This window comes from Dryas octopetala, chromosome 3 (genome assembly GCF_963921425.1).
Source record: "Dryas octopetala chromosome 3, drDryOcto1.1, whole genome shotgun sequence".
Lineage (NCBI taxonomy): Eukaryota > Viridiplantae > Streptophyta > Magnoliopsida > Rosales > Rosaceae > Dryas > Dryas octopetala.
In genome coordinates this window covers 28,309,274-28,335,888 of record NC_141368.1, presented here as the reverse complement: position 1 = coordinate 28,335,888, position 26,615 = coordinate 28,309,274, and the positions used below count along the sequence as shown (strand labels likewise).

General features: G+C 36.7%; 1 protein-coding gene, 1 long non-coding RNA gene and 1 pseudogene across 3 annotated transcripts; 1 reads left to right on the top strand and 2 right to left on the bottom strand.

Moving 5' to 3' along the window:
• Window positions 1-1,494: 1,494 nt before the first annotated feature.
• LOC147292263 (uncharacterized) lies at window positions 1,495-5,803 on the bottom strand (annotated as a pseudogene). Its single transcript, XR_015121185.1, has 11 exons — window positions 5,509-5,803; window positions 5,205-5,417; window positions 5,008-5,100; window positions 4,807-4,923; window positions 4,271-4,728; window positions 4,094-4,189; window positions 3,757-4,005; window positions 3,428-3,675; window positions 3,152-3,322; window positions 2,620-2,715; window positions 1,495-1,793 (listed from the first exon to the last, which is right to left on the bottom strand). The product of XR_015121185.1 is annotated as an uncharacterized LOC147292263 (transcript).
• A 301-nt stretch (window positions 5,804-6,104) lies between these two features.
• LOC147292262 (uncharacterized) lies at window positions 6,105-7,930 on the bottom strand. The gene is made up of 3 exons (XM_086236156.1): window positions 7,044-7,930; window positions 6,843-6,948; window positions 6,105-6,758 (listed from the first exon to the last, which is right to left on the bottom strand). The coding sequence occupies exons 1-3, from the start codon at window positions 7,913-7,915 to the stop codon at window positions 6,105-6,107; spliced, it is 1,632 nt and encodes a 543-aa protein (XP_086092282.1). The 5' UTR covers window positions 7,916-7,930.
• Window positions 7,931-10,158: 2,228 nt separating this feature from the next.
• Window positions 10,159-10,949, top strand: LOC147292261 (uncharacterized). The gene is made up of 3 exons (XR_015121186.1): window positions 10,159-10,295; window positions 10,383-10,428; window positions 10,876-10,949. It is a non-coding gene; the product is annotated as an uncharacterized LOC147292261 (long non-coding RNA).
• Window positions 10,950-26,615: the final 15,666 nt, after the last annotated feature.

The window sequence follows — 26,615 nt, the reverse complement described above, 5'->3', positions numbered from 1 at the left end:
CGTACCCAAAAAATCTTTGCAATACTGCAAATCAAATTGGCATTGCCATGCATTGAATTTCCTTTATAGTTCTTATCTTTCCCTTTGAGGAATTTCTTTATTACTAAGTCTTGCATTTAATTTTAGTTACGTTGCATTTAGTTCAAATGATTGTACTCGATTTCAGTTTATTTCAGTGATATTTAATCCTTCTTTGAGTATTAAATTTCAGATCTAGTTGTTTATTGGCCATTTATTGCATCATTTCCAGTTATGTTTAGTTAATATATTGTGATTTCCGATTCGATCATCTTATGGCTAGATCTGTAGTTGAAAACTACTATTGTTGATCAGCTAACCTTGAACTCGGCTTACTTCCTTATTGAGGGTGTTTCCATTTTCAAATTTATTACTTGTGATCTAGTAGTTAACCATTGCAAATCCACATTGTCACGATAAGAAAGAAATGTTGAAAGTCCTGGAATGCCCAGGCGAAGAAAAGAACCTATACGAAGTTTAAAATTCTCTTTTGGCACAGTCGTTTGATTACTTTGTTTATCGCTTTTATTTTAAGTTTTATTGATATTTGTACTCATCCAAGTACAAACGAATACTTGGTGGCACGCCTTTTCCAAAAAGAATCAATGATATGAACTAGATCATAGACGTACACGTGGTTAGCAACATTTTCGACCATAACATAAATTGGCACGCCCAGTGGGACATACTTTTTCTTTTACTTGGTTGCCTTTTCACTTTTTACATTTTCGGTTTGCTTTATCCTTTTTGTTGTTAGTGCATGCATGGTTGAGACCCGTCGAGGGTTTGTAAGGAGAGTGGTACAAGAAATACAAAATAGGGGTGTAACTCACTACTACAAAAATCTTCATAGATGACACAGTTTACATGTCATCTTTGACATTTAATGACACCATGGAATAGAGTCATCTATGTGGGTGTCATTAAAAGTCACATTAGATAACACATTTTAGGTGTCATCTAATATTTATCATGACATCTAAAAAGTGTCATAAAAACTTAATTTAAGTGTCATCATAGATATTACATGCATTACATCTAAAAAGTGTCATAAAAACTAAATTTAAGTATCATAATAGGTATTACATGACATCTAAACAGTGTCATAACAACTAAATTTAAGTATCATAATAAGTATTACATGACATCTAAACAGTGTCATAACAACTAATTTTAAGTATCATAATAGGTATTACATGACATCTAAACAGTGTCATAACAACTAAATTTAAGTATCATAATAGGTATTATATGACATCTAAACAGTGTTATAATAACTAATTTGAAGTATCATAATAGGTATTACATGACATCTAAACAATGTCATAAATCAGTATAAATTTGCATTTATATATATTTTTTCAACATTGCATATATATATATATATAATTTTATGGCTTTTAAAACCATATACTAATTAAAGAATGCTTGATAAACTAAAAATATATTTAATTGCACTGCAAAAAGATAGTACATTTGCATATATAATTCAATTTGTACAATATTACATATAATTAAGTGCATATATACAATTTCTTCAAAATATATATTAGCCCTAGCTAATATGAAGTTCTTCAAAATATTAGGCCTAATATAATGTTCTTCAAAATATTAGGCTTAATATAAAGTTATAATTAATCAACAAAATATGAAAGTGTCGATCTCCTAACTCACTAGCGCTCTTGGTCCTCTTCGATTAATGCATCAACAAGTTCTGCCCACTCTATTCGCGCCACATCAATTTATTCTTGTGTGTATGTGACTTTTCCTTTGAACTGCAATACCGGCCAATTAAGAAGAGATAAATCAAGCTCTAAAAATCAATTGACTCAATTAATTGATAGAAAACTAAAATTAAAGCACCAATAACTAGCCAATAAGCAGCAAGCAGTCTGCAACCTGAATTGACTCAATACCAAAAGCATCGATAAGTAGCCTGCAGCTATTAACAAAACTAAACAGATAGCTAGCTAGCTAGAGGGTGCGTGAGCTGCATCAATCTCCTTAGAAAAACCAGGAACACAGCCAAAGAGAAATCACACTCTCCACTTCAAGCATATATTGAAAGCTGATGCATTGAGGGTTAATATATAGGCAAAGTCAAGTGAGAATCAAAAATGCAAAAGCAACACGTTGATACATTCACAAATATACCATAATTGAGGTTGCTGCAAACAACAAAAACCGAGGGAATTCCCACCATAGTAGGGATACTAGCTTTCAAATTAAAAGCAAGCCAATTCAATCTTCAAAGCCAACCACACTACCCAAGGAAACACCAGCAAAATCACTAAGAGTGCCAAATAGACACAATAATTAAGATTGCAAGACTCACACTGCCCATGCCATCTAGGACAATCAAAATTAGCAGTACGTAAAATGTCTTCTATTGATCTATATGGTTGCATCTTAAATCCTGATATATATATATGGAACCAGTCCATAATTTAACATATATTTAGGCACTAAAGATCTAGTCAAAACAGTATTTTTTCCATTACAAGGACACAATAGTCAGGGCATTCAATATTTACAAACCATGACATAATTAGTATACATATCCAACAATTAAATTCTACATTCTTAGTAATTAGTACTCACCTTGTTTATAATTGAGCACCTTGGATCTTCAATGATCTCCTTCACGTACTTCATCACATAATAACCACATTCCACACTTCCTACTTGACTTGGACACTACACCAAAACAACATGAAATGTAATTTAATGAGATCATTGTAATAATTTATTATTTGAGGTGAAAATACCATTATTTACTTTTACTACTTTCCAAATTACATTTTTTCGACCCTTTCTTCCCTTTTGACCATTAAACATTTTTAATGCACTGCACATAAAACAGGTGAATACATTGTTCTACCAGTTTAATGAATAACAAAATGAAATTAATTAATATCAGATAGAAAGAAATAGTTACAGGTCCACAACGTCCTTCATTCCAGGATTTATGCTATTTTCATTCAGAGGGTCCAAATAATACACCAATGCACTATAAGGGTCAATGACAGCCAGCAACCAGTGACCCCTACATATATATGTAAAATAAATATTGCATCATTATTTTATATCAAATACAACTTGCAAGAAAGTTAATCATGGACATTAAACTTACCCTTTATTGTAAGGAGCAAAAATTAATTGGTCTTCTATGGCATTCTCTAATCTTACTGATAGTGCACGTGATCTTTCTTCCATTTTACCTGCCAAATTAGAGATACGACCAGGATCTACAAATCCAAAAGAGCTATCCTGATTTTTCTTTTTCAATATCGACCAAAGGTGCCTAATAAAAAATGATAATATTTAGATAATTAGTATCATACCTCATCGATCATATGATTAATATTCAATGTATTAGACAATGCACATATTTATTCATATATCTAACCTCATGTAGATTGAAATGCAAACGTTGGATATTTCTTGCATTAAGCAGAATTGAATGATGTCGTCTCTAAACAGAAACGTATTGAATTCATTCCCAAATACACCACTTTCAAATGGGATTTTGGTTGACTCATTTTCAACCATAGTTCCTTTAGCCAACCGCAAAAGTAAATGTACAGACCCAGGCATCTTGTACGATTCCTTAACGAGTGACTGTGTGGTTGACAACTTTTGAAGCTTCGCTGGACGCTAATAGCAAAAACAAATAGTGTATTATTACTATAATTTTTTTCGCTATATAAATAAGTCATAGACAACCAGAAGTTGTACCTCATCATTCGCCATTACAACAAGATGTCGAGGCCATGCTACATGAGTACCAATGGCTTGCCTCACAGTCATAAGTTCATCATTAACAGGTATTGGGAGAATAGCATTTTCATTAATAGCTACGTCAATAGCAATGCGCAAATTTTTAACCCCTAATGGCACTCCATGTAAAGGTCCATCTAGCGGGATGATTGTCCCACATGCAACAATATTTTCAATTGTCTCTACAGCCAATTTGCATTGTTTGACCTTACAAAACAAAAATTAAATCATAATTTATAATTATTAAATTTGGGAAGAAACCAAAAAGAACATATATATATATATATATGTGCACCTTCATATCTTTTGGGTTTTCCATAGAAGCCTCTATATCATCATACTTTCGATTGATTTTTAGCTTAGAAATTTCCTCTTCATTGCATTGTTTTACCTTACAAGAAATAAATTGCAAAGATATTCAATATTTATTATTAGATAAAAACAAACTAATATATAATAACTATGCATGTACCTTCATATCTTTTGGCTTTTCTATGAAAGTCTTCCTCTTGTCATCTTTTCGGTTGACTTTAGATTTTTTCTCTTTATCTTTCTGGTTTACCACCCTAGACATTTTTTCATCTGTATCAAACTTGATTGAGCAACTACCTTTCTCAGATGCTTGATTAACTTTGAGCCATTCTTCCATCATTCTCACTTGATTAGGTTGTAAAAATGAAGTAAACAAATTCAGCTGTTTCTGCATCTCCCCAATGTGTAGCCTTTGATTCTCCAACTCCCTTTGCAATATTAGTTGCTCACTCGATTGAGATTTACATCTTGGAGTATTGAAGTACATCTTGGGTGTGACAAAGCCTCCAACAGCTCTTACATGTCCAGAATTTTCAGTGTTTCCAAAGCAATTGTCAATATGTCAGTGCTACCAGAAGTTGATATTGTCCCATCTTCAACACCTTTAGTTACTGCATCCTGTAACCATTGCAAACAATTTGTTTGTATTGAATATATTAATTTAGCATATTTAAAATACCTATCCATACAACTTACAATTCGCTCAGCACGTGCTTTGATTGTCTCAGTCAAATAATTTCCTTCTTTATCAACGCGTCCCTTCTTCCATAAGACTGATCGATCAATGTCAGTGGTGGCCCCAGACGCCAGCTTCTATTTAGATGAACATGTCTGATTTGACAATAGCCACGTAGTTTTTGTATATTAATAAAAGATTTAAACACGGCATTAATTTACCAGTTCATCTTCCAATTTAGCATAGCCTTTTATGGAGAGTCGATGGTTATACTGATGAAGACCTCGCCTCCTTGAGTTTTCTTGACTAAGTTTCTAACAAATTCATACAAAAAATTAGTGTCTTGTAGGTGTCATATATATATATATAACAGTTAGTATTGTACACTTATGCACATCAAGTGTTTTCATTTACAAACCATAAATTCTGGAGTCAATCGGGCCCTCACAAATGCATCCCAATCTGTTTGAAGAATGAAACCATAGGCTTTTGGTGGACTCTTTAGGTGATTAGGTTGATATTTGAACTTTAATATATACCTTTTTGTTAGAGTGTTTTTGAATATTCTCCACAACTTTCCGGCATTGCTAATAACATGTTTCTTGCTTCTTTCATCCACAATGAAAGCACTCTGCAGGGGATGTACAATAGAAACAGTGTTTTCAATTTATCAAATGAATTAATACAAGAAGTGTAAGGCCAAAATTATATTCAATACATACCTGCACCATGTCCCATATCTTATTTTTTAAAGATTCTGGTACCTCTATCCAATTCTTATGTGTAATTGGGACTGTGGTACGAGCCATAAGACCAATGAAACTAGATAATTTACTTCCTGCTTTGCCTTTTGGCTGTCCCTTCGAGTTATATCCAACTTCCAGTCGGTCCCCATCACTTCTACAATAAACGTACTAAGTCTGAAAGCTGAGTTGGACCTCTGGCTTTCCTTTCTTTAGAGGTTTGGTCATTCTCTGATAGCATTCTAGCATCACCATTTTCTTCTTTGGAATTCATATTAAAAACTGTAAGATTCCAAAAATAAATTTATTAGTTAATTACCAAATTGTAGAAATACATATATGCAAACATTTTTATTTATTTATTTATAGAACCTTCATAGCATAAGAAACTTTTATTAAATGATAAAAAAACAATTACACCTAGTCAGGGGGGGACTTAAGGAGCCTTACCCCTCAAAAGACTAAGCACACAAAGACAAAAGAAAATGCATACAACACCTAGTATAGACAAACATATAAATGCCAAAAGAAAATTCATGAAAGATAAACATATATATCTATCTTATAGTAGATTCCTAAGATCCTGATGCAGTATGTTCAACCCAAGTTCCCTCACAGTCACCTCGCATGTAAACCGATTCAGTTTCAGTCATTATATCAAATGATTCAACTGATGGCAATGTTTTAGTAGGGCATTTATGGTCAATAAGAGTATCTCCTAACTCTTTGTCATCTAGCCAGTCCATTTGAGGAGCTGCAAGTACAATCGACCACCTTGAATCCATTGGGTCTTCAATGTAAAATACTTTTTTAACTTGAGTAGCTAAAACAAAAGTATCAGATTTGTGCCCAATTTTACTATGGTCAACTAATACGAAGCCAAACTCATCTACTTTGATGCCATTGTTGGTTTCCACCCAATCACACTTAAATACTATAGGCTTAAATTTAGTATAATTCAACTCCCATATCTCTTGAATCACCCCATAGAAAGTCATATTTGTCAAAACAGGATTCTTATCTTTGGCGCTTGCTACTTGGAGAGTTTTCGCTACTAATATCACTCCACTATTCTGTTGGACTTGTGAATTATCACGAGACTTGGTATGATAATGAATACCATTAATGTCATATCCAGAATACTTTGTTACTTCTGCCCAAGGCCCTTTTGCTATCCACCTTAAGGTTTCTGATATGTCACACTCAGGAATATTGAGCTCATTATCAACCTGCAAGTTAACACTCACATTGTTAACTTTTAAATATAATATTTTTGATAATTTAGAACATCAGTATGAGGAAGAAGAAAATACTCTTTGCTGCATCCAATAAATGAAAGTTCGATTGTGTTCATCTAAGAGCCACTTTTCACGTTTAGATTTAACAGGATGAGCCATCTTCAAGATTTCCTTATGCTCTCTAACAAGTTTTGAATAAATAACATATATTGTTATCTCACTAATCATGTCTAAAAGTTGTAAAAAGAGGTATAAAGGATAAGATTTTAATCTTACTGGATATAAGGTAAAACCTCAGTTGTGTTTTCCAACACATAACGATGTGCCTGCTGCCATAGCTTGAGATCAACCTTTGAAACTTTTCCTCCTGATAATGGACGATCAACATCTTTTTTGTGTGAACGAATCTTCAATGGAATTCCAATTGCATCTACTTTTGATAAATACTCTGTACAGAATTCTACAGCTTCTTCTGCAATGTAACATTCAGCCATGGAACCCTCAGGACGATTGCGATTTCTCACATAACCCTTTAAGATTTTCATGTACCTTTCAAATGGGTACATCCATCGAAAATAAACGGGTCCACATAAGCGAACTTCCCTAATGAGGTGGACTGTAAGATGGACCATTACATCAAAAAAGGATGGTGGAAAAATCTTCTCAAGCAAACACAAAGTCTCCAGAAGATCAGTTTGTATTTCATCCAACCTTAAAACATCCACTGTTTTCTCACATAAGGCATTAAAGAAGAGACAAAATCTGGTAATGGCATATCTTACATGCTTAGGCAATACAGCTCGAATTGCAATAGGAAGTAGTTGTTGCATAAGCGTATGATAGTCATGAGATTTAAGACCAAGAAGTTTCAAATCTTGCATTGATACAAGGTTTCGAAAATTTGAAGAGTATCCATGGGGAACCTTGACTTCTAACAAGGATTTACAAACTGATCTTTTCTCCTCCCTAGTTAATGTGTAACATGCTGGGGGGAGATATGTTTTTTTCTCCCCAACTTTTGCTGCCAATTCAGTTCGTATACCCATCGCAATAAGATCCTTACGAGCTGCCACACCATCCTTTGTTTTTCCAGGAATGTCGAGCAATGTGCCAAGAAGACTCTCACAAACATTCTTCTCAATATGCATAACGTCTAAACAATGTCGGACATATAATGACTTCCAATATGGTAAATCAAAGAAAATTGATTTTTTCTTCCAACAAGTCTCAAGGTCAGCATCTTTCTTTCTAGTGTTTGCTTCATTCTTTGTGCCTCTACTCTTTCTTTTTCCATAACTTGGTGTCTTCTTACCTTTAGTTGGCATCTTCTTACCCCATGATAATTTAATCCCTTCAACTTTTTTCAAAATTTCCTCTCCGCTTAACGGATCTGGAGCTGATCCAAACTCTTTCTTACCATTAAATGGTTTTCTTTGATTTCTAAACAGATGATCTTGGCTTAGAAATCTTCTGTGACCAGTAAATGAAACCTTCTTACCAAAATGTAGCCAAGTAGAAGATGTTTTCTCACTACAAATTGGACATGCATAATACCCTTTCACACTACAACCACACAAATTTCCATATGCAGGAAAGTCATTAATTGTCCATAATAACACAGCCTTTAACATAAACGTCTCTTGATTGTATGCATCATAAGCTTCAACACCAATATCCCATAAATGTTTTAAATCATCAATTAATGGTGCCAAATAAACATCAATATCATTACCTGGCTGCTTAGGACCCGATATTAACAATGTTAACATCATAAATTTTCTCTTCATGCACAACCATGGTGGAAGGTTGTAATTGAGCATTATTATTGGCCAGCAACTATATCTACTGAGTCCACTATGAGGATTTATCCTATCTGCTGAAATGGCTAGTCAAAGATTTCTTGGGTCAGCCCCAAACTCAGGCCACATATGATCTACAAGCTTCCATGCAGGAGAATCTGCTGGATGGCGTAGTTTACCATCTACTTCTCTGTCTCGAGCATGCCACAGCAAATGTTTTGCTATATTATGGTTATAGAACATTCTTTTAAATCTTGGGATAGGCGGAAAATACCATAGAACCTTTGCTGGTACCCCCTTCTTACTTTCACATGAATTCTTATTAACCTTCCATCTAGACAAATCACAAGTGGGACATGTAGTTGCATCCTTATACTCCTTCCTATATAGAATGCAATCATTTGGACATGCATGTATTTTTTCGTACTTCATTCCTAGTGCACATAATGTCTTCCTTGCTTCATACAATGATAAAGGCATTTCATTCTTGGATGGAAGTAATTCTTCCAAAAAAGCTAGTAAATCTGAGAAACTTTGATCAGGCCACCCATATTTTGCCTTGATGTTGTACAATCTTACCAATGTTGATAACTTTGTAAACTTTGAACAACCAGGGTAAATGGGTTTTTCAGCATCCTCAAGCAATGTCTTCAATTCTGCAGGGTTAGTAACAAAACCATCATATGCAGCTTGAACCATCTCTATAGTACTATCCATCATAGTTTCCTCATTATACCTCCCCAAATTTTCCTTTAAATTATCTGAACTCATATTGGGAACTTCTTCTCCGTGCCAATACCATATACGATAACTCTTATCAATACCATTGAAAAATAGATGATCTCTTATGTGAGACCCGGAAATTTTCAAATTTATTTTGTGATTTTTCCTTATTTTCAAAAAAGGTTTTATAGAATTTATTTGTTAGCAAATCTAATTTTTGTTCACCTTGAGCTTTAAATTGTTTGACCAATTTTGACTAGGGTTTTGACCCAAGTTAGAACTTTAAAAGGTAGTACTTTTACTCACGAACCCAACGGTGCAAGTCTCGTATTATTCCGAGTCCGGGAGATTATTTTATGAATTTCCTAAATTTTCTTAGTTTGTGGAGCTTGAAATTTTCGAAATTTTTCTAAAGGCCAAATTGGTAATTTGACCTCATAGTTAATTAGTACTAGTCGATACGAGTCCGTAGTATTTTTCGGGGTATTTTTCTGAGTCCCGAGCTATTTTTAAATAATTTTTGAAGTTGGGGAATATAGGAAAAAGAAAATAAAATAGGAAATCACCAGATCGCGCCACGTGGCACGATCTGGAGCGTCCATCGCTGCATGGCAGCAAGATCTGATGGCTGCATGTGCAGCCAAGTGTTAGTACACATGCCACGTGTCACTTCCCCATTGGCCCATTTTGTGACGGTTGACTTGAGTCAACCCAGTCAACTCGGATGAGTCAACCGAGTTGACTCACTCACTCTCCCTATAAATAGCAACGCACCCCCAGCTGATTTCCTCACAATTCAGCCGCACGCTTCCCAAGAGAGAGCTTCTCTCTCCTCTCTCCTCCTCTCTCTCTTCTTCAATCTTGTTTTGAGTTTATCTTGAGTTCTGGAGCTCCGATCGACGATCCGATTTCGCCTACGCGATCGTGGCGACGAGCTCTTCAATTCTAGTAGTGTGAAGGCTATGTTTTGGTGAAGTTTTAAAAAAATCATTTCTGAGCTCCATAGGTAATTTCTTGATCCCTGTCGAACTTCTGCTAAAATTTTGTTAAATAAATCTCTTATTAATTAGGTTCTTTTAATCTTATTACTTAGCAAGTCTAGTAGTACCGAGACTCTGCCCGTGGGAAGTCTTCAACAGGTATACCCTTAACCCAGCTTATTTAACCTGCTGTTATTTAAGTTGTGGTTATAGACGGAACGCTGTTTAACTGTTGTTATCAAATGAACTTAATAAATATTGAGGCCATATCAGTGGTAACCAAATAACGTGATGACTAAGGTCAGTCCATGAGCATACAGGCGTTGGGTACTGAGCCAGAGCTCCCTCAGTTTCCCCATGCACTGACCTGGTCACGTTGTAGGTTCATATCTGATCAACCTCCTCGACAATGAATTAAAATAGATATAGAAACCACACGGTCTGACATGACTGTTTGCCTCGGGGTGCAAGGTCATATCGGATTAAGAATTCAGAGAAGTCTAGCAGTTACGCTAGTGCCAAACCTCTGAATTATACCTGGTCTTAACAGACAAGGTCATCGATTTACGTGAAGACCGTTTTTAACACCAGTTGTTGTCAAACTAGGAACTCCAGTTACCTAAAGGAGATCGTTGCGACGTGGCAAATTGTGATTTGTACTCGAAAACAAGCAAAAGCTTTGGACCCTAGGTAGGGGGACAACACACTCTGACTAGTGGATTTCCTGCATGTACTATATAATAAATACTGTGTGATAAAGATGCATGTTTTTGATTGGCATATCTGCTTGGTTTTATGATGATGAGAATGATGACCGTTATGCATATTCTCGTGAGATTGTTATTGTGTTTGACTTGAGAGTGAAAGGTCCCTTACGGTAGACCCTGGGTTTCGATCCCCAAAACCTCATGAGGGGTTGTACGGACGGACTGGTCGATTGTCCTTCTTGGGAGGCCAGTCTAGGCGGTACAACCATGAAATGGCCACTTTCGCTACCCTGTCCCGGTCAAATGACTGCAGGACTTTGTTATGCTTTTGTGAGAGGGTAGTTAGCCCTAACGGCTGGTCAACAGGTATGATTCTGAACTTGGGCCCGAAAAACTGTATTTTGAAAATTGTATGAGCATGCTACTCGTTTTACAAAGCTTGACAACTGGTTTGTGTTGTGCATTTGATTTTAAATTATCTCAAACTATTTTTCAAACCTAGCAGGGAGTTCCCTGAGGGGGAGCAATGAACGTATGTGATGCTCACCCCTACATTGTTGTTTTTCTCCCTCTCAGGTGCTGCGCGTGTGGACTTTGACGGCCTCGATTGAGGGGTGGTGGTGCGGTCTCGAGCTTGTCAACTCCTGTGTTCCTGTTTAGTCAGTATATTTTCCTTGGGCAGGTCCTTGGTGTCCTTTTACTATCTTTATATACCCTTGGTCATATCTTGTATATACACTGAGTCCTTGGGTTGTCTACTTTTGAATTATCGAGTCTATATAAACAGTTTCTTTGAAGTTACTCTAAACAATAGTAGCTCCGAGGGTTGGTTTAATTATGAATTAATTATTTCTGAATAAACTTTCCGCTGCAAACTCAAGCACTCTGATCCAACCCATTTTTACTAAACCAAAAGGCTTAACCTATTTTGCGGATATTTGGGATTATAACACCGGGGGATTGGTTGTTGTAGTCTCAGGTATTCTCAAGATAGGTGCCTCTGTTACGTACCTGAGTTTCGGGGCGTGACATCTTATCTCTCTAACAGTGTGCATTTTAACATTCCCACATTTGAGGCATGGACAACGAATGACATTAGGATCACTTTCATGGAGTAGCCCGAAATCTAGAAAGCTTTCAACCCCAGCCTCATATTCTTGTGATCTTCGATCCGAGGACATCCAAGATTTATCCATTCTATGTAAACCCAATGAAGCACACCAAATATTAATATATTTTATAACATACATCATAATTTATTAGACAACTGACATGTCTTCAAGGTTTAATTTATTTTCTGCTATTACTTCTTACTTCGACATAAATGGTTTTCCCACAAAGCCTTATATATATATAATAATAATAATATTATTATCCATATAATCTAAAACAACTTAGTGTTATCATTCATATCTTATTTTACTATATTTTACTACTAAATGTAGTACTTATTTATGCATAAGTGCACAGCCAGTAGGGAAAATGGAAATAGAGATATATAAAATTGGGAGAGAAAGAGATATAGAAATAACAAATGCAGTGCAATTTTTTTTTCAAGCCTATGTTCATGCAAACTTTAACCAGCCAGGACACAAATTTGATAGTATAGTATTTCCATATAAGCAAGAAAGGATGTACATTAGGTAAATCTGTTTTATTTTATTTTTTGTAAATGAATGATTTAATAAACAAAAAAGGAGCAGGGGGACCCCTGAACCAAAGAACAAACATGCAACGCAAGAGCAACCCGAAGGCCCGCTCACAGAAGGACAACAAATGACATCAAAGCTTGAGGACCGGACCTCCCTTTTGAGGTGCGGACCTCCAGAACATCCAGGAATGACATCAAAACAAGAGAAAATATGTTTTACCTTTTCATTTACAGCAGATTTTGCTTCCTTAAAACATATGCAAAAATCTTGTAGGCCAAAGATCAACTTTTTACAATGCCCAAACCTGAATGGAAAGTGAGAAAATTATTCTTACTATTGCCACATTAGAAAAAAAGGTAATAAATAAATGCAAATAAATTTTATAGAGAAATATAAATCCAGTGGGTCTATCAACATATACTATTGTATTCCATTGAATTACTATCTCTAAATGGAATGGTATTAGGATTTCATTCCAACATTTGGAACAATTTTGGAATCAAGGTTAGGAAATGGTTTGCATTCCCATCATGTTGTTTGGTATATCCAGAAATGGAAAGAAAAAATATTACAAAGATACCCTTTTTAAACACATATATATTCATCAAATTAATCAAGGATACTTCATTAATATATACATATAAATATATATATTGTAATTAATTTGATGAATTAATATTGCTTTTTTCAATTTTTTAATATGAATATTTAAACAGAAACCAACAAGCAAGGATAGTACGACTTCTAATAAATTTTTATATAGAAAATATATAATGATAAATAACTAGAAAGTACTACACAATTTTCTTCTCTGTGTAGAACAAACCAGACGAAGAGAAACTTGTTCAATGATAATAAACCAGAGGAAGAAAAAGTATGAAGATCAGTCCCTTATTTGGCTATTTGCGACGACTCCAACTATTCAACAAGGCAGATGACAAGAGAGTTTGAAGATGAAATTATAATGAAGGGTTTCAGAGTATATTTTATTTTTTAATTTTAAATATGGGTATGAGTGGTATTTTCACAGACCAACTCACATATATATATATACTTGTATAAAATTCAAACAGAGATACCTGGAGTGACTGGCGATTGGAGATTGAAGACTGAATGGACTGGAGCGATTGGCGACTGGCAAGCTCGAGATGGCGACTGGAGTGACTGGCGACTGGCGAGCTCGAGATGGAGAATGAGCGACTGGAGCGACTGGCGAGCTCGAGATGAAGAATAAGCGACTGTTGACTGGCGAACTCGAGATGGAAGGAAGACTGAATTAAGAAGATGGAGAAAGAGACATTAACTCATAAGAGGATTTTTTCGGTGAAGGCATAGGAGAAGATTCATAAATCTAAGTTGGGAAAGTGAAATTTTTGGGATAAGTGATAAAGTGAAAACTATTGGAGGGAAGAGAAAGGGAAAGTGAAAATTATTGGAGGGAAGTAAGAAATGGCCGGAGGTGATTGATCAGATATTTTTATTTGTAAAGACTATGTGTCATAAAAGGGGTTTAATAACTTATTTAAAGGAATGAGTCATTGTATCAAAAAAATGGGTGTCATGTATTTAACTTTTTGTAGTAGTGACTATAGGAGAGTTGCAAAGTGTGGCTAATCAACAAGGAGCTTTCGAAGTCTTGGGTCATGTGCAGGTGAACTAACAACAAACAGACCAGTGTCTTAGTCGAGTAAAAAGTCCCTGACGAAGCCATGTGACAACATATGAACGAGGTTCGCGCGGCAAATCTTCGGATTGAAGGAAGTTTGGAGGCCGATTTTCACGGGATGACCCAAGCCTTCCTTAACATGTAGAATGCCCTCGTCCAGGCAATACATAATCAAGGCCAGGATGAAGGCAAAAAGATCTTCCTGAGCAAGTAGTGTCGGAAGCAGCAGTTGTATATGCCCAAGCTGAAGGGTCGGCTCATGTGGTGCATGGGTATCATCACCCGTTACCTCATGCACAACAAGTGGTTGGTGCCAAACAAGCCATCCCAGTCCAACCTCAAGCAGGAGTGTACGTGCCCCCATATAACCGAGCGCTACTGGTGAATGCTCCACTAGCTAACAAAACTAGTTAGAGGGAGACATTGATACTGAAGAGGAACCAAGGGCTGAGATTATAACAACAGAATGTGAAATTGAAGAGGTTACAAAGCGAGTAGGAAATTTGGCAATAACTAGTTATGAAAAAGTTATCATACAAAAGCCAAAGGTTCTAACTGCTGACCACCTTCGCCCGCTATATATATATCCGCTCATTTGAATGACATTCTAGTTGATAAGGTCTTCATTGACCCTAGGCAATTATGAATATTCTGCCGAGAACCATGATGAAAAAGTTAGGTAAAACTGAAGACAACTTGATCAAGACAATTATGTATATCACAGATTATGTGGGAATGACACACAAGTCAGCTGGTTGTTTACCTCTTGACATTTTGGTGGGGAGTCAGAAACAGAGAGCAGGATTCTTCATCGCTGATTCGGTTTCGCCGTACAATGTGTTGTTAGGAAGGGACAGTATCCATTTGAACATATGCATTCCCTCCACATTGTTGCAAAAATGCATAATGTGGGGAAGGGATGGTGTGGAGATAATAAAAGCTGATCTGAGACCTTTCATAGCCTTTACAGGCAATGGTATACGACAAAGATATTAGAGTTGTAGAGTTGGAAGGAAACCGAAGAGGACATCCCATCAGAGTTTGCTGACATCTTTCGGGAGAAAACTTATTTATGATGTGTGATACAACTGGTGAAAGGTTTGTCATAGCCAAAGCGGTTGAAGAGTTTAAAAAGCTTGTTATAGCCTTGTGTCGAGAAGAGAATGATGAGGCTTTACTTCGCTGGGAGAGGGGCAACGAATCGAGATTGCTGCCGATTACATTTATGAAGCCCAAGAACCTGAAATATGCATGGAGGATTTAGAATATAAGCCTGCCGAACTAGATGATTCGAAGGCCAAGTTTCAAGACCCATTACTAGAGATTAAATTGGCTACAAAAGAAAAGCCTTGGCCGATCTTTATTAGTAGGTTGTTGAACCTAGGCGAACAAAAGGCAATGATAGCACTTCTTAGAGAATATTCAGATTATTTTTCCTGGAGCTATGAAGAGATGCCAGGGTTAGAGAGATCTATTGTTGAGCACATAATTCCATTAAAAGAAGGGTTCAAACCATTCTCCCAGCTTGCGAGAGGGTTTTCTAAAGAAGTGGAACTAAAGATAACTGACGAGATTCAACGATTGGTTAATGCGAGGTTCATTCGCCCAATTTGTTATGCCAAATGAATTTCTAATATCGTACTAGTCATGAAGAAGAACAGGAAACTGAGGGTTTGTATTGACTTTAGAAATTTAAACACAGCCACCCCTAAGGACGAATACCCGATGTCTATAGCAGACATGCTGGTTGATGGATCAGTTGGTCATGAGATTTTGTCATTCATAGATGGCCATGAAGGTTATAATCAGATCTTTATTGCTGAAGAAGATCAGATCAAGACAACATGTAGATGTCCAGGAGCTGGCGGACTGTACGAATGAATTGTTATGCCTTTTGGGTTGAAGAATGCTAGCGCCACTTATCAGCGAGCTATGAATGTCATTTTCCATGATTTGATTGGAAAATCAATCAAAGTGTACGTGGATGATATTGTTTTTAAGACTAAGTAGAAAGCTATGCATTTACATGACCTTCGCCATGCCTTTGAGAAGATGAGAAAACACAACTTGAAGATGAATTCGTGGAAATGTGATTTTGGGGTCTTGGTAGGGAACTTCTTAGGTTTCTTGGTGCACAAACGAGGAATAGAAGTGGATACGAACAAGACGAAAGCGATTATGGAAGTTGCCCCGCCAATAAATAAGAAAGAGTTGCAATCTTTTCTCGGCAAGGTGAATTTCCTTCGCCGGTTCATTTCAAACCTATCTGGTAAAATTAAGCCTTTTACTACTTTACTTCGCCTCAAGAAAGAAGAAGAATTCGTTTGGAATCAGGAACACCAATAAGATTTTGATGTTTTGAAAGACTATCTTACCAAACCTCCTGTTTTGATACCTCTTCGGCGAGGAGAGGTGTTAAAGTTATACATCTCGGCATCTGAGTAGTCTATTGGGAATCTACTCGCCCAAGACAACCTGCAAGGGAAAGAACAAACTATCTATTATCTCAGCTGGATTCTCACTGTCGTGGATGTTAAGTACTAGGCTATTGAGAAATTGTGTCTTACATTACACTTCTCGGTGATAAAACGTACTCAGGCATTATTTATTGCCTTGTTGTGTTCATGTGTTTTCGAAGACTGATTTGGTCAAGTATATGATGACTCGGCCTATGATACATGGCCGAATTGGTAAATAGACCTTAGCTTTGAGCGAGTTTACTTTGCAATATGTTGCTCTAAAGGTCATGAAAGGACAGGCTCTAACAGACTTCTTAGCTCATCATCCATCCACGAAGATTTAAAGTGTTGAAGAGATTGAGATTAATATGTTGGATGTTGTTGATGATGAACAACCAACAAAGTTTTTGCATCCATGGAAGCTTTATTTTGATGGGTTCTAACTAAGAGTTCGGCTGGAGCAAGATTTCTAATTATTTTGCTTGAAGGGACGAGATATCATTACTCGTTCAAGCTAGACTTTGATTGTACGAACACCTAGGCAGAGTATGAAGCCTTGTAATTGGCCTAAAGATACTTCACAACCTTGGGGTAGAAGAAGTTGATATATTTGGTGACTCTCAGTTAGTGATCAATCAAGTGCGAGGCGAATTCAGAGTAAAAAAAATGAGACGTTGCAGGGTTATTTTGAAGTTGTTAGGGAGCTTCGTCGAAGGTTCACTCGATCATTTTTCTATCATTTGCCAAGGAGTCAAAATGCTGAAGCCAACGACATGGCTTAAGTAGCCTCAGGATAGAAGATTCCCCAAGATCAGTTTGAACGAATAATTGTCATTGAACGAAGGAGTCTGCCAGCCATGAAGCGAAGAGATTCTCTCACCAAAATCTTCTCGTCGAGGATCCTATTGCCGAGACGTTGTCCTATTATCCAATATCTCCAAACCCTAACGGAAATAGCAATTGCCAGTTCAGATATTTGGTGAGGAATTATATCATAATCAATGATAAATTATGCCAAAGGAGTAAGGACGAGTTGTTACTACCTTGCTTGGGCGAGGAAGATGCAAAGCTGGCTATGGCAGAGATTCATTAAGATATTTTTAGGGCTCATCAAGGTGATCGCCAGATGCATTGGTTGTTAAGAAGACATGGTTATTTTTGGCCAAAGATGATAAAGGACTGTATAGAGTTCGCATGACGGTGCATGCCTTATCAAGTACATGGCTCTGTCCAACATGTCCCATCAACCAATATGCAGCCAATGGTTAAGTTCTGGTTGTTTCGAGCATGGGTGATATATGTCATTGGCGAAATGAAACTGGCTTTGTCTGGCAGACATCATTATATTGTTGTGGCTACCGATTATTTCATGAAGTGACTAGAAGCAAAGCCTATCAACAAAACCACTAGTGCAACCATAATCAAGTTCATCAAAGAGAGTATAATCCAAAGATTCAGGATTCCAGAGGCTATCATGTTTAACTGAGCAGCTTATTTCATGTCTGACGAATTAAGTCCGAGAACAAATTGGTGAAGCATATCACATTGAGTTGCATTACTCAACTCCTTACTATCCTGAATCTAATAGTCAGGCCGAGTTAAGCAACAAGATTTTAAAGGCAACAATCATAAAGATGTTGACTGAATGCTCGGCCACATGGGCCACTCCCTTCACCCTAGTATATGGACATGATGCTTTGCTGTTAGTTGAGATTACTGTTCGCTCAGTTCGTATCCCTTATCATTTTGGTTTAGATACACCTGAGTGTGACCAAGCTATGACGCAAAAAATTGAGGCTGCTAAGGCTTATGACAAGAAAGTTAAGGGTAAGTCTTTTGGCGAATGAGACTTAGTTTGGAAGGAAATCTTGCCAATTGACAAAGATAATCCATTTGGGAAGGGGAGGCCTAATTGGCATGGACCATTTATTATTCATCAAGTATTGGGCAAAGATGCATACAGATTGAAGAACTTGGATGACAAAGTAAAGAAAAATCCAATTAATAGGCGATACTTAAAGAAATATCATGAAGCAATGTGGCAGCCACCCAACAAGTAGATGTTCATAGATCTATCTTTTCATTTGAATATTAAAAAAAAAAAAAAAAGGTTTACAAAATTTGGCACAAATTGCCAAATGAAAAATGCATGAAAATAAAACTCTAGTTTTTAAAGAAAGCCTTCGAAGAGGCTAAGACCATGTCCCATCTGGCGAGGCCCTCTTCACAAATTCACTCACACTTTCTCTTCTTCTATGGAACTAGTTTGTACTCAGCCTTTAATTCTTGCACTGCATGAACATCTGCTTCTAAGGGTTCATATTGGGCAGCATTTCGTTCACTAGCCAAGCTATTTCTTCGTATGAAGTAGCTAACTTGGCTTGAAGATTGGCAATACGTTCCCTGAGAGAAGCACTTCTTGCCTTCGCAACAGACATCTTTTCCACGAATGGAAGTGATGCTGCCTTTTGTACCAAGAAGGCCCTCTTCGTTTCTTCGAAATTTTGGCTAAATTGGTCCAAACGAAGTAGCTCCTCTTCAGCACCAAGGAACTTAGGCAAGAAGTCCCCAAGACCAGCAACTTGATCTCTAACCAGCTCACTCATCTCTCTAAATAGCCCATCACTTGTTAGTACTTTAAGAGCTGCATAAAAGAAGGAGCTACCTCGGAAAAAGGTATGAAGGAGCTTTGAATAACAAGTATTGACCATGTTTTTCAAGTGTTCAAGTATAATTTATGTTTAATGTATAAATTATGTTCTAGATTTGGAATATTGAATAATAAGTGTTTCCCATGTTTTTTGTAACAAGTATATGTACCATTAAAATGTAATGGTTGATTGGTTGGCTTTCATATTGATGTGTTGTTGTTTCGAATCTTGAATAGCAAGTATTGATGTGTTGATTGGCTTTTGTTCATATTGTTGTTTTGTTGGTCGGAATATTGAATAGCAAGTATTGATGTGTTGTTTGGTTTTTGTTCATGCATGTTGTGTTCGTGTTGGTTAATTGGTTGATTATCCAAAGCACAGTGAGTCCATAACCATGACCAGCACCAGCAATATAGCCATGTATCTTAAGAGGCCATTTGTTCCTGATAAAGTGATCAAATCCTCTATATTGGAAAACAAAAACTTAATAAGATCTCCGAGAGGCAAGGATGCGGACCTTTCAAGGGTCCTCTTCCCAGCCATCTATCTCATGATGACATGTCAATGTGTGTCTTCATTTTTATAGAGGATAGGTTTGACATGTAAGATGGTTACTTATTAAAAGTTTATCAATATACATTACATAATCAATGTTCCAGATTTACTCATATGACATCCCCTCAAATCATATAGATATGCCATTGTGACTCTTGACAAGGATACGGATTTACATTCTATCGGCAGAGTTTTGAAACATTGTGACCTGAACAACACATCAGCACGGACCTGATGGATGTGGTAGGAAAATATCAAAGGCATCCTGGTTCTACGGATTGGTTCTTTCCCTTTTTCTTCTCGGTACCTTACCCTAATAAGCTTACTATAGTGATAAATATTGATGTTGAATGAAACTATTTATGATTTTCAAAATATTTGTAGGAAAAGGCACACATGCTAGTATGCTACCTCTCGATAAGGCCAAGGTTGAAAAACAAGTGAAAGGGTAGAAGAAGAATGCACTCGTCGAGGCAACATATACTTGCCCTTTCAAGAATTGTGCGCGAGTATACATCATTCTCTACTTTCTTAGTCAATAAATCAATCAATTAGTTAATCAAACAGAGTTACTTAATATAGGTGCAAGCATGACACCACTTCATATTGTTGCAGATGTTTTTCACTTTACGCGATGCCGAAACACCCCATCTTTTTTTATTAGTTGTTAAGCCTAAAAAAAAAAAAAAAAGACTGAAATATAGGATTCACTTAGGACGCCTAATCGTGAGTTACACCGTCAAGGGATGGTTTCTAGTTTGGTGAGTTTACTTGTCCGACGTATACAACATGCATGTATCTTATTTCTTAATGTTCTACTGATTGTTAATCTGTTCGTTTGAATTGAATTTACCTCAGTTGCGCCTACTCGATTTTTTATTTTGTAACGAGCAGTTAGAAGAAATGTTGAAATTCAAAAGTTTCAAATTCATTTACCCCAAGGGTGTCCCACAACAGCCTAATGGCTACGACTGTGGGTTATTTGTGATGAGGTGGATCATGAATTTTGAAAATGCCTTAGATTTTGCCAAAGAAGTGAGTTTTTTTAATATCTTATGTATTATTGGTTATTTGAGTGTTTGTGTTTCTGCATTGTGAATATTATTGGGTTTCATGCAACCTTTTGATTCAGTGGGTGAGGAGATAAAAATCGCACTTGAAATTGTCAGACATCCACAAAACCTTAGGCTTCATGCGATTTTGAAGGACATTGAGACTGGATCACAGCCCAACTCCGAGTCGCCGAAGAACTCATTTGATAAATTGATGTCAGAAGTGCCTCCATCTACCAAAGCGCCAAAACAAACAGGAAAATAGACAAAAAGAGAAAAGGGCCGACCGAAAAAGATTATCAACCTTATTTAGGCGACTCGGTTGTTTTTGTACATGGTTCGGATTACTTTTGTACATAGTTTGGATCCTTTTTTAACATATTTCAAATTCCTTTTGTACATGATTTGGAGTTTTTTTGCACATGGTTCGGATTTCTTTTGTACATGGTTCGGATTTGTTTTGTATAGCGCACATGCCACAGTACCAAAGGACCATGTAATGCAATTGATACATTTATATAGCTACATAAATGTAATTGGTTTTTTGTCCAGGAAATTAGAGCTCATGTTTGACAATTTCTATATAAGTAACAATTGAAATGTACGTAAACCCTACAAAAAAAAGTTATATTTTTTAAGAAAACAATTCATGAAATGTCTATTCACCGCAATTGTAAACTGATAAGACAACAATTGCATTATCAGACTATTAAATACAAGCTCTTGTTTGCCAATCAAAAATGAAAATGCAATAACATCCAAGGCCAGCCCTGAGAGTGTGAAACCCATCCAAGTCCATTCACCGCACAGAGCCCCCCACATTGAAGGGCCCCCTCCACTCTTTCCTCTTCATGACTGATAATGATTTGCCTCAGATAGAGATCACTGCAGCTTCTTTCGGTACAGGGCTTCTGCAATTTATCTACTTCCTGTTAATTAGTTTCATTTCTTTAGCTTTCGTGTTACACATGGCTTTGGTCTTATGCTTTAGAATGTTACACCTAAGAGCTTGAGTGTCAAATCTTCCAAACATAAAAGTCAAAGTATAAAGCAAAAAAACATAAAAAGATATTTTCTGTCAAATTTGGCTTTGCGATCGATTGTCAGTGACTTGACGATCGATTGTCGTTCTACGTCCAAATGTTCATGTATCACAATATGTAACACATCCTCATGCTAATAAGGGCATAGCACTAAAATTGGCAGCATATATTTTGTACACATTTAAATTAAATTTGCAAAATCAAATAAATCTGAAATTTACATAGACTGAATGGACTTGCCACGCAAGGCAAAATGTTTCCTTCAAAGCCTCCCTCTCCTGCACCTTGGTTGGACAGAAAAATAGATCACAAAAAAAATATTTACATCCATGCCACTCTCCTCTTCAAAACCTTCTGAGCTACCAAAGTGAACACTAGGTCCTGCAACCCTTCACCAAATTATTGTTAGTCAATAAACTTCTTGGTTTTGTGTAAATAGAAAAAATGAGGTTTCCAGTGTTCATGAGGTGAGAAAAAGTTCAATGCATATGTGTTACGTATACAGTGTGTACTAGCATCATGTAACAAATACAAATATACACAAATAACCAAGCCCAATCACTATAAGTGTCGTGGGTATAGGTTTGAATCAACCTCTTTTCCTTGAGGTGATAGGCATTACTTTTTGGTGAGCATGCTCTTGAGATTTTTGGGGTCATTGGTGAGAGCTCATCTTTTCAAGTAAGAAAATGGTTTTGAATTTCAAAAACAAAAATTATTTTCTTAACTTGTTTTCGATTTTCTAAAATCTGAATGTGTTGAGTGAGTTCATGAAGTTTTCACAAATTTATATACACACTTATTTAGGTTTTAGATATAGGATTCTCCATTAGCCTTTTTATGTCTTTATCTTGAGGAAGTAGATTTTTATAGAATCCAAATCTACATTTCATGTTCATACATTGAAGAATCCGCTGTGCTTGGTGTGAATCGGTGTCATGGGTTGATAAGCTTGGAAATTGAGCTGCATACTTCATGATTGACTGATTGCCTAGCTTATAGAAGTTGCACAAAGGGGTAAGAAGCTGCCACTTAATTTAGGACTTAGTGATTGAGGTTATGTGTTGTATGCTGCCTTTGTATTAAACCTCCTACATAGTGGATTGCCTAGTAAGCTGAACAAAATCCCCAGTTTTTACCTTTTGTGGTTTTTCTAAGTGAACATTTTGTGTGCTTTCTTCTTCATTCTGTGTCATGATGTTTACTGACATACTTAACATTTAAACATGAATCTGCTTTGAACATTTATGCTTGATAATGTTATATGTTATATTGAATTATCCAGTTAATCACACATCACTGTAGTTGTGGATTACATTGGGATGCCTACTGTGATGGGTCCTCTGAGTGTATAGGTTGTCACTTAATCCTTGTGTTGTGTGTGTTTGATTTGTTTTGGCTACAAAATTTGTATTTCGTTTTTTGAGTGTCAATCTTTAGTTTCATATTTAAGTCTGTTTGATTAGTTCCTGAGTCCTCACGTAAACAAAAATTGGGGTCTGATTATTGATTGTGGTTTTAATCAAGTTGATTAGGTAGTTAAATCACCTAATACCAACCTTCAACGAGGAAAGATAATATTTTTTGAAAAAATTTACAACTCTCCTAGTTTTACTGAAGACGATTAAAAAATCCAAATTAAACCAATTGCATAATTTTGATAAACCTCCACACAATGTGATATTTGCTATTTAATACAAATTTGATGGCTTCTTGGAAGGTTATGCACCGCAACATGTGCAAATATAGTTGTTTGTGGATAAACCCACACCGATCCAACAGCCAGTCAGGGCTGGACACGTGGCTGGTCAGACCTGACTTCAATGTTTGACTTTTCAGTGGTCAGACTTTGACCTCCACATCATCACTGCTCAGCACTTCCTCAGCCAGCTCAGATCCGGTCTCCATGCCGAGTCCTCCGTGCCCGGTCCGAGCCGAACCGATGATTTTCCAAATGGATTTAGTGTCCATCTTTCCAGTCATTCCGGTTCGGCTCGGCTCGGCACAGGAATACCCTCCTTTCGAGTTCTGGCGTCGGCCAGTTAGGGCTCGAAAAGACCCCTATCAATTGCCACATTAGATCTTTTTAGATCTGCTTGAAACATAATTGTTTTTCCCTCCTCATGCAAATCTTTTGCTCCTGAGCACAAGGTGGTCATAGCTTTATAGTAGATCCTGTAAACAATGGCCATGTTCTCAGATCCTGGAATCATATCAAATCCATGAGACTTGATGTTTAGGGTTAAAGCTTTCAAGATTCCTTTGTCAGTTAAGGATACAGAGAAATTAGGAAAACAATTAAAAAATATAGGACCTTCACTTAGAGAGGATTCAACTACTCCAAGTAGAGAATCAGAAAACTTGTTATGCCTTTGATCCCTTACACAGACCAAGACAGAGGTATTTAAACCTGTTCTTACCAAAGGTTTTACCGCAACCTGGACTACACCTATGTGTAGGTATTTGAATTTTTTAGAAATATGCTGATTTAGCATACTTGGTGTGAACAACTGGAAGTTGTCCTGGGCATTGGAGATAGGCACTGTCCTTTCCGTTGTTTTGATAACATAATCTGTTTTCCAGTCAAATGTGCCTTTTCTGTATATCTCTTTGGTAGGAAAGGCTGGTATGGACTAGTTCTGGAGCTGCTTTTCATAGTCGGCAAAGACTATTTCTTCGGTATTGTTCAGCTTCATACCAGCCTTTCCTACCAAAGAGATATACAGAAAAGGCACATTCGACTGGAAAACAGATTATGTTATCAAAACAACGGAAAGGACAGTGCCTATCTCCAATGCCCAGGACAACTTCCAGTTGTTCACACCAAGTATGCTAAATCAGCATATTTCTAAAAAATTCAAATACCTACACATAGGTGTAGTCCAGGTTGCGGTAAAACCTTTGGTAAGAACAGGTTTAAATACCTCTGTCTTGGTCTGTGTAAGGGATCAAAGGCATAACAAGTTTTCTGATTCTTTACTTGGAGTAGTTGAATCCTCTCTAAGTGAAGGTCCTATATTTTTTAATTGTTTTCCTAATTTCTCTGTATCCTTAACTGACAAAGGAATCTTGAAAGCTTTAACCCTAAACATCAAGTCTCATGGATTTGATATGATTCCAGGATCTGAGAACATGGTCATTGTTTACAGTATCTACTATAAAGCTATGACCACCTTGTGCCCAGGAGCAAAAGATTTGCATGAGGAGGGAAAAACAATTATGTTTCAAGCAGATCTAAAAAGATCTAATGTGGCAGTCCCAAGGATAATTAGCTGGAATCAAGTCAGTCTCCCTCTAGAATGGACAGTAGCTCAAGAGGCACCTCAAAGGCCTCTCCAAACCAGGAAATTGACCAAATCGTGGAGCATGATGATGGCGAAGTAGAAATTAGATTTTCTAATCTAAGATCTACACGTCTTGGAACTTCCACAAACTCCAGGTTTTCTTATCCAGAAAACCCACCAAGCCGACCAGTAACCTTGCCAAGATCTGTATCATCTAGAACCGTGGATGAACCATTGATGGTTGGAACAGAAAGGGAAGGATTAATCAGTAAGCCTATTTATACTGATTTTGAAAAAACTAATGCAGAGGATGACCCAGTTGGGCCAACCTTTTCTGATGTGCAGGGACCAATTTATACTGGGCCGCAAATTAATGTTTTAGGAGAAGAAGGCCCATCCCATTTCCAGTACGATCTCAAAGCTTTGAAATCAGAGTTTATGAGCCCAAAGCATAGGCTTAAAAGAGCCTGGTTCCATGAGAATTTTGACAATATGCAAAGGATCTCTTTCCATGCAGAATGGATTTCCTGTATGGAAAAAGCTAAAAGGGAAATTCCCTTTTGGGCCTGGTTCTACCAAAAGATCCAAGAACAGGGTAGTGATAAGCTAAAAGCTTCAATTAATACTATCACAAGCTCCATTAAAGAATGGACCACCAAAGAAGGAGACAAAGTAAGGTCAGTACATCCTCCAAATACTCCTATAATTGTTTCTGGTAGCTTGGCTACACCAGTTAAGGCCTCTTCACTTTCAGGAGTAGATAATGAATCTAGGGTTTGTTATAAACATATTGATGCCCTAGTACAACAGAGCAATTATACTAATTTGTTTTTACAAACCTTAGGGGAACAAACCAGTAGAATTGAGGATAGTTTGAATGAACTAGCTCCTAAAAAGGAAGACTTAAAGTCTAAAGTGGCCTTTGAAACAGATAAATCCATCTTCAAACCACCACCAGACTTAGGAGAATTTAAACTTTCAAAAGGAAACCAGTCAGAACTAGTTGAGGAAATCACAAATAGGTTGAATGACCTACAAGTGAAGACAAAAGAAAAACAAACGATAAATGTCTTATCTAAATCTGGATCTGATTCCGAGATAGATGAGATACAAGAAGCCTTCCTGGATTCTGGCAATGAACAGGATAAAAATCCTGTTCCATCCCTAGATATTAATAGACTTACCTATAATTCAAGGTCCAGCTATGGTTTTCAAGGAAAACCCCAGTTTTCCCCTACAAGGAATTACTACCATAGGCCCACACCGGTAGATATGCA